The 17,590-nt window shown below is 51.9% G+C and overlaps 1 protein-coding gene across 1 annotated transcript in view; it reads right to left on the minus strand.

The window, feature by feature from the left end:
• The window catches only part of NEURL1 (neuralized E3 ubiquitin protein ligase 1), a 71,557-nt gene extending 61,238 nt beyond the window's left edge, over nucleotides 1–10,319 (minus strand). The window contains 1 exon segment of the mRNA XM_070432356.1: nucleotides 9,623–10,319. Within this exon segment, the coding sequence (XP_070288457.1) occupies nucleotides 9,623–9,707 (85 nt within the window). The 5' untranslated portion in view covers nucleotides 9,708–10,319.
• Nucleotides 10,320–17,590: the final 7,271 nt, after the last annotated feature.

Here is a 17,590-nt window from a genome sequence, read left to right on the forward strand (position 1 = left end):
CGACCCTTTCACAGGGGTCACCTAGGACCATCCTGCATATCAGATATTTACATTACGATTCATAACAGTAGCAACATTACAGTTATGAAGTAGCAACGAAAATAATTTTATGGTTGGGTCACAACATGAGGAACTGTACTTAAAGGCCCAGAAGGTTGAGAACCACTGTTCTACAGGCTCTCCCAAATCAATCTACATGCCTCCCTGCTCACTGTCCCGCACTGGTAGGAGTCACACACCTCGCCTGGCCTGGAGGACTGCAGCAGCCTCCTGCCTGGTCCCTCCCTGCCTCTCTCTTGCCCCAGAGCATTCGTCCCCGTGAATGCCCCAGAGTTCACTTCTGCCACCTCCTGAGAACAACATCCCACAGGTCAGAGCCTCGAGACCTTATTACCACCTGGTCCAACCCAGCTGCATGGCCTTGGGCAAGTCACTTCCCCTCTTTGGGGCTGAGAACCCCAGACCTGGGGTGAGAAAGGAGAGAGGGCAAAGCAATCTCTAGGATATAGAGCCCCATGCAGGTACCTGACCACCTGCCAGTCCTCTCCCTTCAGGAAGAATGTGTTTAAAAGAGCATTTGCTGGCAAGATCAGGGAAAGAAAAGGCAAAAGAAAGCAGACTCAGAGGAGGAGAAGGGCTCCAGGACACGCTGCCCATACGGACGGATGTCTGAACTGGATGAGGCTGGGCTATGAGCACTTCAAGGGCAGAGACGGTGCCCAGTACTCACCTCTCCGTTCTCCACACCCAGCCCCATGCCCAGCACAGAGGAGGCACCGATGCCTGAAATGAATTGGCTGGGACATCCTAGCCATTTCACTCTATCGGGGCAAAGTGGCTCCTCGTCTCGCTCTCAGGGCACCTGGGCACCCCGACTTGGACACACACACTCTAGACTGGCCCATGCCCTGGAGAAACCAGCCTTTCTGCAGACGCACCAGAGGCCGGGCAGCCAAGGGGAAAAGAGGAAGGTGACAGCCAGCAGCGTGTGGAACTGCCACCGCCCTCACCATACGATAGCACCTTCCCCTGGCAATGCTCCCCCTTTCCTGTCCCCATCCCAACCTCTGCAGCAGCCAGGGTGGCATCCTGGGGGCAACAGAAGCAAAGAAGGTCACCCAGGCAAGCCAGCAGACATATTTCCCTCCCCCTCTCCCTTCGTCCCAAGGAGGCTCCTCTCTCTTCCTCCTGCCGCAGCCCCACACAGACAGCCTTTGTGGTCAGCAACTTCTTCCGGGGACAGAGGGGCAAGGGAGCAGACGCTTAATGATTTTCTGCTGAAAGTTCCTTGGCCTGAAGGGCTGGGATGACACAGCCCTGGGCTCAGCCCCTCCAACTTAGCTGGGGTGGTGGGCCAGCCCCAAGCTCTGTCCCCAGGCACAGAGGCCTGTGCTAGGCCTCCGACCAGGAACACCCTTCGCCAGTGCCCTCCAAGCCCAGCTCCAGGCTCTCAATTGGGGGTTGTTTTAAAGATTAAATGAGATAATAGGTGAAAAAGGCTCTGGAACACAGCACGTTGGTAATTATGATCATTCTTCCGATTCGTGCTTGTTTAATGTCATTGTTCCCATCTGCTCCATGGCCGTGAGCCCTCGCCTGCTCTGTGCACCACGGCATCCTCACGCCTCGGAGAGCATCTGACCCATCACTGATACTTAGTATGCGTTTGTTAAACAACAGAACGAGCATCACAGCATCCCTGGAACCCCAACCTCACTCTGGGAGAACCTCAATCCGGGAGCCCAGCACAGAGCCCCGCCTACCCCCAGAACTGCAGCTGGAGCAGAAAGCCAAGGCTGCCACCTGCCTCCCAGAGACGCCATCTATTATCATCATCATCATCTCCTCCTCCCCCTCCTCCTCCTCCCCCTCTTCCTCCTCCCCCTCCTCCCCCTCCTCGTCCTCCCCCTCCCCCTCCCCCTCCTCCTCTTCTCCGAGCCCTTCTTTTCTCTCAGCCCACCCCCACAGGCCTGAGCACCTGCTCATTTCCCGGAGCAGCAGGATCCCGGTAATGACCTCTGATAAGCATCTTTTAATAAACCCTGTAGCTGGATCTGTCAACCAGGGCCTCTAGTCTCCCGCTCACATCCTGTTCCCACCCCTACCCCATCTCTACCCACTACTTGGGCTGGCCCATTAGTGCTCTGGTCTCACCAGGCAGGCCCCCAGGGCCTTTGGGCTCTGGCTTGCTGGAAAATGGCCAACAGGCAGCCCAGGCTATTCCACAAGCCAGACCCTCCTCATGAGCCTGGGTTCTCAGTGGCCTGGCCTGGCTCTTCCTGTGCCACGCAGCCTGACCACTGGCCAGCCCACTTCTCTCCGTCCCTGCAGGCAGGTTTCCCAGGTGTTACCAAGGAGACCACTTGCACCCTGCCCAGGGTTGCCAAAGCAACCTGTTTCAGTGAGAAGTGGCCCCACATCCTCTAGCTCCTGGGTGTGCAGGATCAGGGATGAGAGAATCACCAACCAACAGGAAGTAAGTCCAGGCAACTGGTACACCAGGTGGAGGTATGCCCTGGGCAGGGACTAGCTCAGCCGTGGGCAAACTACAGCCCGCGGGCCAGATCCAGCCCGTTTGAAATGAATAAAACTAAAAAAAAAAAAAGACCGTACCCTTTTATGTAATGATGTTTTACTTTGAATTTATATTAGTTCACACAAACACTCCATCCATGCTTTTGTTCCGGCCCTCCGGTCCAGTTTAAGAACCCATTGTGGCCCTCGAGTCAAAAAGTTTGCCCACCCCTGGAGCTCCTGCCTGCCTTCCTCCCCAGTCTTCCTCCTCTGTTATCATTCTTGTTCATCCTGCCTCCATCTTGAGTTCTGTGATTTGGAGCCAATGCCTGGGCCTCAATGTGCACATCTTGGAAGTGGGCACATACTCTCTCAGACGGTCAGGGCAAAGAGAGTCCTCATATGCAGAAATTCCCCCCAAGACCAATTTTCTCCTTTGTGGGCTTTGGTGTCCTGGGTAGAAATCTCAGCTCCGCCCTTTCCTAGTTCAGTGTTTCTGGATAAATTTTTAAAACAGATTAGTCTCAATTTTCTCACCTATAAAATGGGAATAATAATACAGTGGGGCCTTGACTTACGAGTTTAATTCGTTCCATGACGGATCTCGTAACTCAAATTACTCGTATGTCAAATCAAAAGTGAACGAGTGAGACACGTGATGCTGGGCTGATGTTGTGGCATTCACTGTGATGTTCGCTGCGCCAACTAGCGGTGGGGTATCTGAAGCTGGCTCGTAACCCGAATTTTAGCTCGCAACTCGAAGCAAAAAATCGGCCGAGAGATGGCTCGTATCTCGAAAAACTCGTTAGTCGGGACACTCGTAAGTCAAGGCCCCATTGTACCTACCTCAAATTAATTAGGAGATTAAATGAATTAACCTACATGAATGTACTTAACATAGTTACTAGGATCAGGATTTGGACTCCTTAAAAATGCTTTTTCTTTCTGATGAGCAATGGCCCTGCTGACCATGGCCATAAGTCAGAATGCTTCAGATTTACCCATGGGATCCCTAGATGAGGCTGTCGGCTTGGCTGCCCTACCCAGCCCTTTTAGCTAGGCCTACAACAGAAGGCCTGCAGCCTCCATTAACTTCCTAGCAGCCCAAGGTGCTTCATTCCCTCCATCCCTCAGCCTTTATTTTGCTGCTGTTGCTACTATTTAAATGAAATCACTATACCCCTCTGCTCAAAAGCCATCCGTGGCTCCCACTCCTACATGACAAAGTCTAACCTATTCATCCTCATATCCAAGATCTGGTCCCTGCTACCTTCATAGACTGACCTGTTCATCTCCCCACTGGGGACCCACACCCCAGGCAAGAGGAGTTGCTCACTGTCCCTGCACGCACCTCGCATTGCCCTGCCTCTCTGCCCTTGCAGCTCCATTCCAAACCTTCCCTATTCAACTCCAGGCCCCCCTCCTCTGAGATGCCTGATCTCATCCACTCCAGGAGTGACAGAGTATGTCTGTTCTGAGGCCCCACAGCCTTGATAGTTCTCAGACCTTGGGGTATATCAGAATGACCTGGGGATCTTGTTAAACATGCAGGCTTGGGGGCCCCATCCACAAAATATTCTGAGACAGTGGGCCTGGCCTGGGGTCTGGGGCCCTGCATTTTAGACGTGCTTCCAGCTGATGCTGGAGTTGATACAGGCAGTAGAAACACCTCCCTTTGAGAAACACTGGCCCAAAGAAACAGAAAGTTCCCTTGAAATTGTCTGATAACTGGCTGACAGGTGTGCATGGCTTGAAACCCTGCAGGAAGGTGTAAGGGGCAGGGGCTGGGAAGGAGCAGCATAAACTCCACGGTACTCCCTGTCCCTCCTCTGGGGCTCTGTCCAGAGACCTGGATATTGTTCCCCATTTTCTTTCTCACAATGAAAGACAGAGCTCACTAAGAATGAATACTATGGGGGCAGGATAGGGTATAGGGTGGAGCAAAAGGAAGCTTACAATTGTAAGTAGGTGAAACACAGAGTTTATTCTTGTATTATTATGTATTAAATCCCAGCTCCATCCATTACTAACTGTGTAGTCTAGGACAAGTTACTTAACCTCTCTGAGCCTCTCTTTCCCCATCTACAAAATGCTGACAATGATACCTCCCCCAGCAGGTTGTCAGAAGGATATTAATGCAAATAATCTATATTTAGTACATGGCACACAGTAGCTACCCAATACACCGTACATATAAATTATTATTGTTATGATTAACAATACAGGGTTCAAAGGTCAGGCTGAACTAAAAACCAAGGCTTTCAAAATAGATGCTAAGGGTTCAACTTGGGGGCTGTCTCAGCCCAGACTCTCTGAAGTCTGGGGTAGCAGAAGGGGCCCCCAGCCCCATCTTGCAGGTCTGCCTGCTGCATTGCTGGGGGTGGAGAGCTGGATGAGCTCGCCTAACCGGTAAGCATCATGACAACCAAGGAAGGAGCCCAGACAAGGGCTGTGAAAATATCTATGGGTTGTCCAAAGAAAGGAGGCCTTGATTACCTGGTTATAACAATCTTGGTCGTAACCTTGAAGGCTGTGGACAGGAGAGGGGCATGATAAAAGGAGTACCTTAGGCAGATCACTCCGGCAGCATCAAAGGAGGAGCTGAAGGCAGAAAGGCCAGCTATTGCAACATCTGGGATGAGGACACAGACCAGGGAAGTCGCAGTGAGAACATGAAGGCTGGCGAATGGCTAGGACCGTGTCCTGAGAGGATGCACCTGACCCCCACCCTCGGAGAGCAGTGAGGAAGTTCAGGGACTGCAGACAAGTTCATGTGGCTCACTCTGGCCCACCTGGAAGAACCCAGGCTGACCTGAGAGGCCCCTCTGCTGGCCAGGAGCTTCCGCCCACATGGAAAAAAGACTCTGGAAACAACAGGTGTCTTGCTGGTGTCACACCCAGCCAAAGCTGGAGAGGGACGATCTCCCTGTGGCTGTTACAACCAGTAGCTTTGTGAAATGTCCAATTCAAAAAACATCAGCTTTGAAGAGATGGAAGGTATATACCCTAAAGAACTGAAAACAGGTGTTCAAACAAAGACTGGTACACACATCTCCATAGCAGCAAAATTTACAATAACCGAAAGGTAGAAACAACTCCAGTGTCGGTCAACGGACAAGCAGACAAACAAAAGGTGGCATAGCTACACAATGGAATGCTACTCAGCCACAAAAAGGAAAGAGACATGTTACAACATGGATGAACCTTGAAAACATTATGCTCAGTGAAAGAAGCCAGACACAAAAGGACAAATACAGTATGATTCCATTTATTTGAAATGTCCAGAATTGGCAAATCCACAGAGACAGAAAGTGGTTGCCAGGGATACAGGGGAGGGGATAAGGAAGAGTGACTGCTTATTGGGTACATGCTTTCCTTTTGGGGTGATAACAATGTTCTGGAACTGGATAGAGGTAGTGGTTGCTCAACACTGTAAATGTCCTAAATGCCATGGAATTTTACACTTTAAAATGTTCAAATGGTGAATTTTCTGTTACGTGAATTTTGCCATAATAAAAGAAAAAGATGGGAGGTGGCCCATCCAGTCCCCAGTTATGGGTGACCACTGGGACTGAGGAGCCCTCCTAGTTACCATTCCCCCAACACTTAGCACCAAGCAGACAGGCACTCGGAAAGTGCTGGGGAAGGAGAAAGACCTTTATTCTCTGTATTTATCTCCATGAAGCATGAACCCCCTACCTAGTCACCCTATGCCCATCACTGAGAATATATACAAAAAAGTACTCATTTCCACCTCCAAGCTTTGCTGAATGTCCCTTTCCCTACTCCTTCCCACACCTAGGAAACCCACTGCACTCCTTGCCATCTACCCAACTTCTGCAAGTTCCCTCCGTGTCCAGCTCAAACCCTTCCTGATCTCCTATTTCTGACCTCTGCCCACACGCATCTGGCATTTCAACAGTCCACCCAGCACTTGATGGCATTCTCCCCTCAGCCTTGCCTTTTCAAGTAGATCTCCGGCCTGTGAATGCACAGGGATCTCAGGAGCATTCAGCGCCTCGTAACTGTTGGTCCTAAGCCCAGAGCTATACCTTGGACCTCTCTCCTGGACACTCCTACGCCAACACTGTTCAGTTCCCAGTGGGAATAGCCAGAAGTAGAATGAGGTCAGTGTGCCTCCAGGAAGAGGACCAAAGACTACCACCCAACAGGTCATGACCAACGAGCTTTGTTTCATGTCAGCCTGACAGCCAGACCAATGAGTCCCGGGGTCCCTATCACACCAGGCTCCTTGCAGCTGTTTTCATTAAAACGTTGAGAAATCAATAGAGATTGCAATTATAGGAGAGAGAGAAATCAAGAGTTCCCTGCCCCCAGCAAATTTCTGGATGGACACGGCTAAGAAGTAGAGCTGAGGTCTGGGTGAATATAAAAAGAATTCCAGCAGAACTCTGGGTGGACTATCTTAGCATCGAAACCAGTGTCAAAGCCAACAACAATAAAAGTGGAATGGAATTCTAGATGACCATTGAGATAACACAGAAGACACCTAGGTCAGTGCTGATACAGTTACCAGTAGAAGGGAATTGGATTGAACACTAAAACAATCACAGAATGGAGCTGATGGCTCTATTGGGGTGGAGAGAAGTCAGGCTGGGAAGGAGGGTCAGTAAACCCTGGATGAAGGGTGGAGGGCATGCTCTAATCCTTTACCTCAGGCTTAGAAGAAGCAGAATAAAAATCGCATGACCACCTCCAGCAGGTGTGTGGGAGGGGCACGGGAGGGTGGATTCCAGTAGATCAAGCCTGAAGGGAGACGGGCAAGGAGAGGGAGACGGCTGGGAAAGCATTTCTCCACCATTTACTCTCATGGAAGAATTGATCCCTGCAAACCAAGGAGGCAGCAGCAGGAGGTTTTTCCAAGTCAGATAAATGGGAAGTCAGGCAGAGGAGTAAGTTAGGTTGGGATCCAGGAGGTGAAAGGGCCTCAGACCCTCTTCCCGGCCACTCCCTCCCTTGCCAAGACCCCGGCCACAAAGACCTCACATCCCTACAATCCCAAACTTTAGGTAAAAGAGGTGCAATTATCAAGGCCTTCTCTGGGCTTCCCTAGGGTCAAGGATGGAACAGGACCTTTTGGGGGACATGTTGTGAGCATTAAAGCACTGAGTCAGGTCACTGGCCCCCAGCTAACTCCGGCCCTTGAAGGTCTTAGCCTGGCTTTGCCACCTTCTCTTGACTGACCCACTGAGTAACTGGGCAAATCACTATCCTTTTCCTTCATTCTTCTCACTTGTTCCTGAACTGGATGATGTCCACAGTTTCCTCCATCATTAGGAATCTGTTTCCCATGCTCAGAAACAATTTTTATACATGCTAATACTAACAGCTTATTTCTGATTATTTAAAAATAATACTTGCTTATTTCAGGAATGAGCAAAATATTAAAAATGGAAGAAAATATATGATCCCATTACCTAGAGGAAACCATTGCTAACCCTTGGAAACGTTCTTTCTATGGCTGGTATTTTGGCATTTGTATCTTTTTCTGTAACAAAACTGGGATCTTACAGTCTATACAACTTTGTATCCTGCCTTTTCAACTGTCATGCCGCTGTGAGCATTTTCCCAAGTTATGAAATATTCTTCAAAAATACAATTGTAAAGACTGCATAATACTCCGCCAAGAGGATATACCATGACCACAGGACTGTTAGGTTGTTTTCCTAATATAAATAACACCGCCATGAACATCCTAGCCTGGTGCATGAACACCTGCCAGCATCTCCATTTCCTTAGGATCAGTTCCTCTAGGTGGAATCACAAGGCCAACAAATGTGATATTTTAAAAGCTGTTGACATGTACCACCATAGGAATTTCCGGAAAGACACAACAAGCCCACTGATTTTCCCAAGCCGAGTGAGAGCTGAAGTTCTGAAAGGGTAGGAATTAGAATGCAGGACAGTGGTCCCATCTCTCCTCTCCCCTAGTCTTGAAGGTTAACTGTCCAGCAAAAAAGAGGACAGAATTCCAAGTCAGAGACAGAGGTCTGCAGCCTAACTCTGCCTCTCCCTGGTTTGGGGAACTGAAATAAGCATCGGTTCTCTTCGCCTGAACTGTAAAATGGGTCTGATTGGTGCTGCTCACACCCCAGAGCAGTTTCCTTGCTCCCGTGAAAGTTCTTCGCAAACAACAATGCTTTTTGTCAAAGGGCATTATCAGTATCCTTCTCATAACCTGGGGGGCTGAAGAAGTGGGTTGTTCTCTGTGAAAGCCCAAGAACGTCCTTTCCTGGTTCTTAGTCACGGGACTGCCCAGAACAAGCGCTGGCCAGTTCTGAGAGTAAGAAAGCTTCCTGAAGGGAATCCGTGGGGTCTGAGGACCCAGAGGTCAGAGACAGCACTGGATGCTGCAGGGCCGAGAACTGGGCCCAGGGTCTCCCTGAGAGTGCCGAGTGGGTCCAGGACTCAGAGGGCAAAGACTTTCCTGGTAAACGTTCCTCTGCTTCAAGGTCCCCAGCCCCTCCTTTCTATGGTTCCAACTGAACCTCTGGCCTTTGGGGGAACCAGAAACCAAGCTGATTCCGTGGATGCAAAAAGTCAACAACTGCAGAGGACCCCGGAGGCCAGCAGCTCTGGCTTTTTCTTCCAGGCTGCTATAAATCAGTCCTGGGTCTTTAAGACCCTCCAATTGGAAATGCAACTAGTGCTTCCAGCCTGACCTCTCCAGCTCAGGGCAGATGAAAACGGAGACGCTGATGCTTCCCTTGAGAAGCACAGCTGACCAGCCTGAGCATCCTGCCACACTAACCTACCCACCCAGCAAATGCCCTTCCTCAGCCCGTATGCCTCAGCCAGTACGCTCACCAAACATCAGGGCCTGAGGGGACTCCAGTGGCGTTCCCGGTACTGGCATGGAGAACTGCGCAGACCCCGCGGAACGCCATCCTCCGGGGTTTCCACCATCACCACAGGCCGCCCCCACCCCCAGCCCACCTCCACGGCCTAAGAAATAAGCAGGTCCTGTCTCCAAATACGCACAACAGGTGGCACCTGCCCGGCCTCCCTAACTATACATCTTCATCTCTCCCTGCCCCTCCACCTGCGCCCTAGTCCTCCAGCTGCGCCCGGCCCGGCGGAGCCTTACCTTTGAGGTTTTGGGGGTGGCCCCGCGGCGGCCGGCTCGGGTTTCCTCGAGGCAGAGAGGGGATACTGGAGAAGTTGTTACCCATGGCATCCGGCCCCAGGGGGTTCGGCGCTCGTGGGGGCCAGACGAGGCTGGGCAGGAGCGGAGGCACAGTGCAAGTGTGTGCGCGCGCGCGGGCGCGCGCCGCCGGGGGAGGGCCCTGGTGAGGCTGCGGCCGGGGGCTGGCGGGCTGCTCTTCTCCTCCTTGGCTCTGGGTTCCGCGGTCCTCCGCGGGTCCAGCCCGCCTCGGGGGTCCTCGCGTGAGCCGTCTACCTGCCTGCCATCGCCTGCGGCGGGGGCCGGGGCCGCGGGCAGGCCCCTGGGTCGGGGCCCACGGCGCCCGGGGCTCCCCACTTTCTCTGGCTCGCGTTCGGGTTCGGGCTGGCGGGGGGCGGCGCGACGGCTCCCGCGCGCTCCCCCGGGGCCATAGAGTCAGGGCTCCTGGCGCGGAAGCTCAGAGGCTCGGCCTGCCCGGCGGCTCGCGGCTTGGCGGCTTGGCGGCTCGGCGGCTGGGCGGCAGGCTTGGTCCCCGCCCGCGGGGACGGCCGCTGCGGTGTTGTGCGTGGCGTCCTACCGCCGGGCGGTCTGCATGGAGCGGGGCTCCGGGGAGCGCGGAGAGTGCTGGGCGCTCCCTTGGTGGTGGGTCTCCTCTGGCCGCCGCTCCAGCCGCCGCGCCCCCGCCCCTCGCCCCCCGCCGTCGCCAGGATTCCCTCGCTCCGGTTGTTATGGTGACAGCTGCGCTGGTGAATGAGCGTCTTAGTGACACGCGCGCGCCCGCTCAGCCAGTTGTGGCTCCAGGGCGCGCCGCTTCCCGGCTCCCCCGAGCTCTTCCTCGGGGCGCTGGGGGGTGAGGGGGGTGCCGGGCCCAGGTCGGGGTAAGATATGGGGCAGAGGTGGGGCTCCAGGGCTGGGCTTATCCCTCTCACGGACAGTGGAACGCGGTCTTGAAAAGGAGAACCGGTACAGCAAGAACATTGAGCTCCCAGGTGCCAGGCGCAGTGAGAAAACTCTAATTTACCGTACCATTTCCCCACACCAGGTACAGGGCCCAGCACATAGTGAAAGCTCAAGAAAAATAATTTTTTTAAATGATTGAATGGATGATTGAATACATGAAGTGAGATTAGGCACCCTGGCATTTGACCCTCCACTCTCAGTCACATCTGAAGGGGCAAGGGCTCAGAACAAGAACCCCAGGCTGTCCAGCTACTGGACACAGTGTTGGGGGCCTTTGGGTGAATACAGACCGGACCAAAGAGACTAGGTTGCAGGCCAAGCTCGGGAAACAGACAATCAGAGAACCAACTCTGAACTGAGTGGTTCTGTCAGCCATAAGAGCATGGGAGAGAGGGACCTCTGGGGCCTGGAGCAGTCAGGGGAGGCTTTCTGGAGGAGGAGGCTTCAGCAAGTCTCCTGTTCACTGTGACTCTTCCATCCTGTGACTCAACACTGCTCCCAGGAGGCCTGCAGGAAGGGAAGAGGGAGTCATTCTCCTCCTACCTGTATATGGGACATCTCCCTCTCCCAGTCCATCAGGGGTAGATGAGCCCAGCTCTCCCCGCTTGCCCCCACACCACTCCACTCAGAGAGACTCTGCTTTCCTGCTCCTCGAGGTCACCTCTAGCCCTGAATCAGTGAGGACCTGTGCTGGCAACAGGCATCTCATCCATCCCGTTATGGAAGGTTCTTCCCTCAAGGCTCCATGTGATGGCTCCTCGTTATTCAGACACGCCCCCTGACCTTCCCCAGCTAAAGAACCCCGCCACTCTCCGTCACTTCTCATACCATTCTTCGGCTTCATTTTCTAGAATTAGTTTGAAAGCAGCCCTTCCCCCTTGTTTGTGTTCTGCCTCCCGAACTAGAACCTAAGCTCTGTGAGGGGAGGGAGAGAGCAGGTCAACTCCATTCCCCATACCCTCCCCAGTCCCTAGGAGAGTGCCTGGCACAGGATAGACTATCAAAAAGTATTTGTGGAATGGATGAATCCCCCTGCTTGCCAGCAGAACTCCACTAAGATCCCTGGGAGGAAAGCCTCTGAACCAAACGGCCCTTTATCTCCCTCCCCTGCCCTCCACCCCACCCTATGGCAGGCATCTCATCCTTAAATGTCTGGGACTCCAGGGGAGCTAGAAATACCGGTGACAGCTGCTCTCTGGGGTCTGGAGGAAAACACAGCCCCCTCCCCCACCTCCAGCCTCTCAGATGCCCAGGATCATGTGCCCAGCCAGCTGCAGAATGGACATGGCAGGTCAGGGGTGCTGTCTTATTTATGGGCGTATCTTCCCGAGGCTCACTCCTAACCGATGACTCATGCGTCAGAAATCCTTGGGCTCTGAATAGCAGCACGCTCACACATTTGCACACACACCTCTACACTCTCTTGCACACTCATTTCTACACAAGCCGGTACACACTCTCACGCGCACTCATGTGCCCCAGGAAGTCTGCTGGAATGAGGTCACTGGGAGTTGCTGCTGGCATCACAATAAATCTGAAGGCTCTGTACAGATGAGACTAATTCCCTTGGAGTGTGTGTGTGAAGTGTGAGGCCCCTGGTAGGATTTGCAGACAGTGGCTGAGGGGAGGCTCAGGCCCTTCCCAGAGTCCCACCCTCCCTTCAGGGAGGAGGAGCTAGAAGCTGGGTCAGGGGATGGTAGGGAGTGAGGCCCCCAAGGTAGAGGACAGCAGAAATGTGACGGGCCCACGTGGTCTAAACCTGGAGCTATGGGCAAAGCAAGGGAGAGATGGAGAAGGTCACAGAGAAGTGAGAGCCTGAGGAGTCCGGAGGCAGCAACAGGCCCTACAGCTCAGGGCAGCCTGAGACCAGGGGCCCCGAAGGAAGGTGAGAGGCATTAGGGTCCGAGGCAGAGAGCTTAGGACAGGATAGATACTTCCCCTAACCCAAGAGGGTTCAGGCGACACTGGGAGTATCAACAGAGCTGGGATTTTTTTTTTTTTTTAATGATTTTTAGAGAGAGGAAGGGTAAGGGATAGAGAGATAGAAACATTGATGAGAGAGAGGAACATCATCAATTGGCTGCCTCCTACATGCACCCCACTGGGGATTGAGCCCACAATCTGGGCATGTGCCCTGACCGGGAATCGAACCAGTGGCCTCTTGGTTCCTGGGTCGACACTCAACTGCTGCGCCACACCAGCTGGGCCAGGGCCAGGATTAGGATGAGGCAAGAGAGGCGCCTCTGGTGTAAGATGTGAGGAGCCCCAGGCCCTCAAGGTCATGCAGGGCCAACCCTGCCCTTGCTCCAGCCTGAGGAGGAGTGCCTCTGCCATGCTGCACAGGGGGAACCTCCCTAGCCTGGCCCTAGCCCTTCCAGGGAGCTATGTACTATGGGAGGGGACACCACTGTCAAGTGTCAACTGGGTGCAAGTCTCTGGCCAGCCCAGGCCAGGTCCTAGAAAAGGTGATGTGACTGACTGGGGCCCAGAGAACCCAAGAGTGGCCCCTCTGAGGGGTCCTGTGCCTCAGAAACCCTTTCCTGGCAGGGGCTGTGGTTAGACCCAGCTTAGAGAAGCAAATAACCCAGCACTCTTCTCCCCCCTCATCTTCTACCCCAAACACACACACACACACACACACACACACACTCTGGGCAGAATCCCAGAGGCCTTCAAGCCATCCCCCAAGGGGGCTGCCAGCAGGCAGGGAAGTGGCCTTCGTGCCCTGAGAGCCCTTCCCAGCCTCATCCTGGAAGGGAGGAGGGAAAAAGGACCTGCCAGGGAGACAGGGGCTGGATGAAGTCACCCTTTTGCTGGCTTCAATGGAAACTATTAATACCCATAAGGTGGTACGCCAGTACCTGTCACCATGGCAACCCCACCTCCCTAGTAGTGTGGATTCTGAAGGCGGTGCCTATGGAAGCAGATGAGTGTGAGTGTAACAACGTGTTTGAGTGTGTATATGCGTGTGTCCTGGTGTGTACATGTGTGAGTGCTCTGAGCACTCACACCAGCGTGCAGGGGAGAGAGGACCCCAGCAAGGACCCAGAGAGAACCCACAGGGGCTCCTTCAGCAGCAGCTCCGGCCTCCATTTTTTCTTCTCTCTCCCTCACTTCTCTCCCTTCTGGCTAACTCCATTCATTCATATTCTCTCTCTCTCTCTTTCTCTCTCTCTCTCTCTCTCTCTCTCTCTCTCAATCTATCTCTATCTCTCCCCCTCTCTCCCTCTCTCCCTCTTTCCTTTTGTCTTTCTGCCCTTCTCCCTGCCCTTCTCTGCTTCTCTCCACCCTTGTTTGTTCCTGTGTTTCCTGGCTGTCTCTCTTCTCCTTGTTCCTTGCCCTGTATCCTCCGGCTAGTTCACCTCTCTCTTCCTCTTTTTTCTCACTCCCCACAGCACCCAGATCCATTCAAGTCTTGAAGAGTCTCCATATTGATATGAAATATTTGACAGACAGTCTCCTTTCTTCCTTCCCGAGCTCCAAGATGCTAAGCCCAGAACCAGCCACAGGGATGATCCCCCACCAGGCAGGCAAGAGTGGGGTTCATCTGGGCCAAGCTCGACCTCCCCTAAACTTGAGTTCACCCTAGTCAATAGTGTGACACTTCCCTCCATGTCGAGAAACTAACATTAAAATAGCAAACAGCTACAACCATCTCTAGCCATAATACAGGGGTCCCCCGACATCCCCAAAGCCCACCCATAGCTATCATGGCATGAGAAAACTTATACAGGGTTTTCCTGCCTGAACTGCAGGGGGTCTCTGGACACATTAAGGGGGAGAGTGCCTGATACTCAATAAATATTTATTCAATGAATCAATGAATAAATCAGTACATTAACCTATCAATACAGCCATCCAGTCAGCCAGAGAGCCTTGCTCAAGCCAGCCCACCTGGCTAGTTCCTTTCTCAATAGTACCTTTCCCACAAAGTATCCCTGAGGCCAGGCCTGCCCTCTGAGGGATGGGAGCCTGTGTACCCATCTTAGCATGAAATGGGTACCATACTACCTTGTTCCCAGGTGCTTTGGAATCTGGCATTGCTCATTGCCCCTCATAACCATTTATTGAAACTACCTGCATGCCTGGCACTGTGTGAGACCAAGTCTCCTTGCCAGCAGCATAGGGGAGCCCACCCTATGCTTTTGTATACTCCAATCCAGTCTCCCACCTCCCATAGCTAAGTTTAGGGCCAAACACACAGTAGATCTCAATATTGTCAAGATGTCAGTTCTTCCTACCTTGATCTAGAGATTCAGTGCATCCCAACCAAACTCCCAGCAAGCCATTTTGTGGACATCAGCAAACTGATTCTAAGGTGTGTCTGGAGAGGCAAAAGACACAGGATAATCAACACAGTATTGGAGGAGAACAAAACTGGAGGGCTGACACTACCCAATTTCAAAAAGTATTATAAAGCTACAATAATCAAGACTATGTGGGATTGGTGAAAGAACAGGCAAATATAGATCAATGGAACAGACTAGAGAACCTAGAAATAAATCCACATAAAAGAAGTCAACTGATATTTGACAAAGGTGCAAAGAGAATACAATGGAGCCAGAATATTCTCTCCAACAAATGGTACAGGACCAACTAGACATCCACAGACCTAGTTGGTCATGAATCACAGACCTAAATGTAAAATTCAAAACTATAAAACTTGCCCGCCACCGTGGCTCAGCGGTTGAGCATCAACCTATGAACCAGGAGGTCACAGTTCCATTCCCAGTCAGGGCACATGCCCAGGTTGCCAGCTCAATCCCCAATGTGGGGTGTGCAGAAGGCAGTTGATCAATGATTCTCTCTCATTATTGATGTTTCTATCTCTCTCTCTCCCTTCCTCTCTAAAATCAATTTTAAAAAGAAAAGAAAAATATAAAACTCCTAGAAAATAACATAGGAGAAAATCTAGATGGTCTTAGTTTAGGTGGTGGCTTTTAAAATTTATTTTAATTCTTACCCCCAAGGACATTTTTCTCACTGATTTTAAGAGAGAAAGTAGGAGGGAGAGGAGGGGAGAGAGAGAGAGAGAGAGAGAGAGAGAGAGAGAGAGAGAGAGAAATATTGACGTGATAGGAACACATCAATAGTTTGCCTCCTGCACATGACAACCGAGTATGTGCTCTTAACTGGGAATCAAACCTGGGACCCTTCGTTCCTCGGGCTGACATTCTAACCACTGACCCAAACAGACCAGGCTGGTGGTGGTGGGTAAGAACCCTGTGATGTAGGTACTATTATTGCTACTGTTACTTTATTATTATCATCATCATCATCTCCATTTTACAAATGAAAACCCTGAGACTTAGGGAAGCTAAGACACTTGGCTTGGAGCTGATAAGTAAAGCATTGAGGTACAAGCCTAAGATGGTCGGGATCCAACCCCTGTGATATTGTACCCGCCCCAGAATGAGAGTCCTTCCAGTGCCCAGGCTGAGGAAGACAACCTGGGGCAGGCAAGGTGTCCTCCCTGAGTTCCTGAGCCAGCCCCTGCTACCGGAGAGACCCGTAGGACGCCCAGGCACTTTGGCTCAGCTCTCAGGAAGTTCGCCAGGGCGCACACAAGACAGATTTCAAACCACAAAACTGGAATCAAAGAAGAATGCTCAAAGTGGTGGTAATACCCCAGCATCCCTCTTCTCTCATAGATGTTTTAAATGATTTCTACTTGGCACGAAAGCCTTTCCAAGAATGTTACAAAGACCAGAGAATCATAAAGGAAAAGTATGATAAATGTGACCACATAAGAATGTAAAATTCCTTCATGGCAAAAGTTGAAAGACAAATAGGAGTCATGAGGCACATGTCCAAGCAGCCACTAGCCTTCCGTCACTTCAAATGCCCTTCATCCTAGACCCAGAATAGGAAACAGACATTTCCCGGTTCCTGTTGGCAGGGTAACATCTCACTTCTACCCACCTTTTCTAAGAGAGATCCCAGAGCACTCTCTTGGTCCGACCTTCACCCAAAGGCGCCTCAGGGGGGCCTCTCTTCCCAGTGAGTGTAGCTTGTGGAAAGTTTTCTCTCTACCATGGTGTGTCCCACAATCCCTCCCCTTCCTCTCCATTTCTCTCTCCAGCCACCAATAGGTAGCGCTAGAACTCCACTAGAATCCCCTTTGTTTCTGGCAAATTTTGGGGAAGGCCTCGAGTCAATCAAAACACCTTTAAAAATGTTTACAGGTTGCTCTTTTACTCTTTCAAAACAGAAGAGCATTTGGGGGGGAATATATCTTTATAGCTTCCATGAACCACTTCGTTGGAAAGAAAATTTGTCAATGAGGAAATTAGCCCTACTCTTTAGATGTTATCCTCCGGGCATATTGGCTTCACTGAGGCCACCTTCTCATGTTACCCACCAGCACAGCACCTGTTCCCCTGCAGATGCCCAGTGAACATCTGTTGCTCTGTGGACAGAGCTTGAGATGGTGTGCTTCCTAGCTTGGCCCTCTGAACACTCAGTTACCCTCAGAGCGGGGACTTGCCACACCCGGCCCAGCACTCTCCCACACTCGCCTCTTCATCTACTCCACCACCCAACACAATGGGTGAGGGGCAGTCTCAGAACTCTCACGAGTTAGTGCGTGCCGGCCACTAGGGAAAGAAGACCCTGCCACCACTCTGACGTTGGTATTTATGGAGGAGAAGTGGAATTCAGAAAATGCAGCTAGACGGGTGCTCCTCCTCCCAGAGCAGCTCATCTGTTTTTGCCCAACATCCAGGGTCCCGTGCCAAAAAGCCAGCCCACCCCAGCAGGGTCTAGAAACAACATATCAGTTGAGTCAGAAAATCCATGTTTGTAGCCTGTCCGTTCTGTTAAAAATAAATAAATAAATAAATAATTGCCCTGGCTCAGTGGATAGGGCTTCAGGCTGTGGCCTGGTCAAGGGCACGTACCTCAGTTGGAGCCTTGATCCCCAGCCCCAGTGGGGGTATGTGTGGGAGGCAACCAATCGGTGTGTCTCTGTCA

This window comes from Myotis yumanensis, unplaced genomic scaffold, assembly GCF_028538775.1.
Source record: "Myotis yumanensis isolate MYYU_CA2020_CCGP unplaced genomic scaffold, mMyoYum1.0.hap1 SCAF_13, whole genome shotgun sequence".
Lineage (NCBI taxonomy): Eukaryota > Metazoa > Chordata > Mammalia > Chiroptera > Vespertilionidae > Myotis > Myotis yumanensis.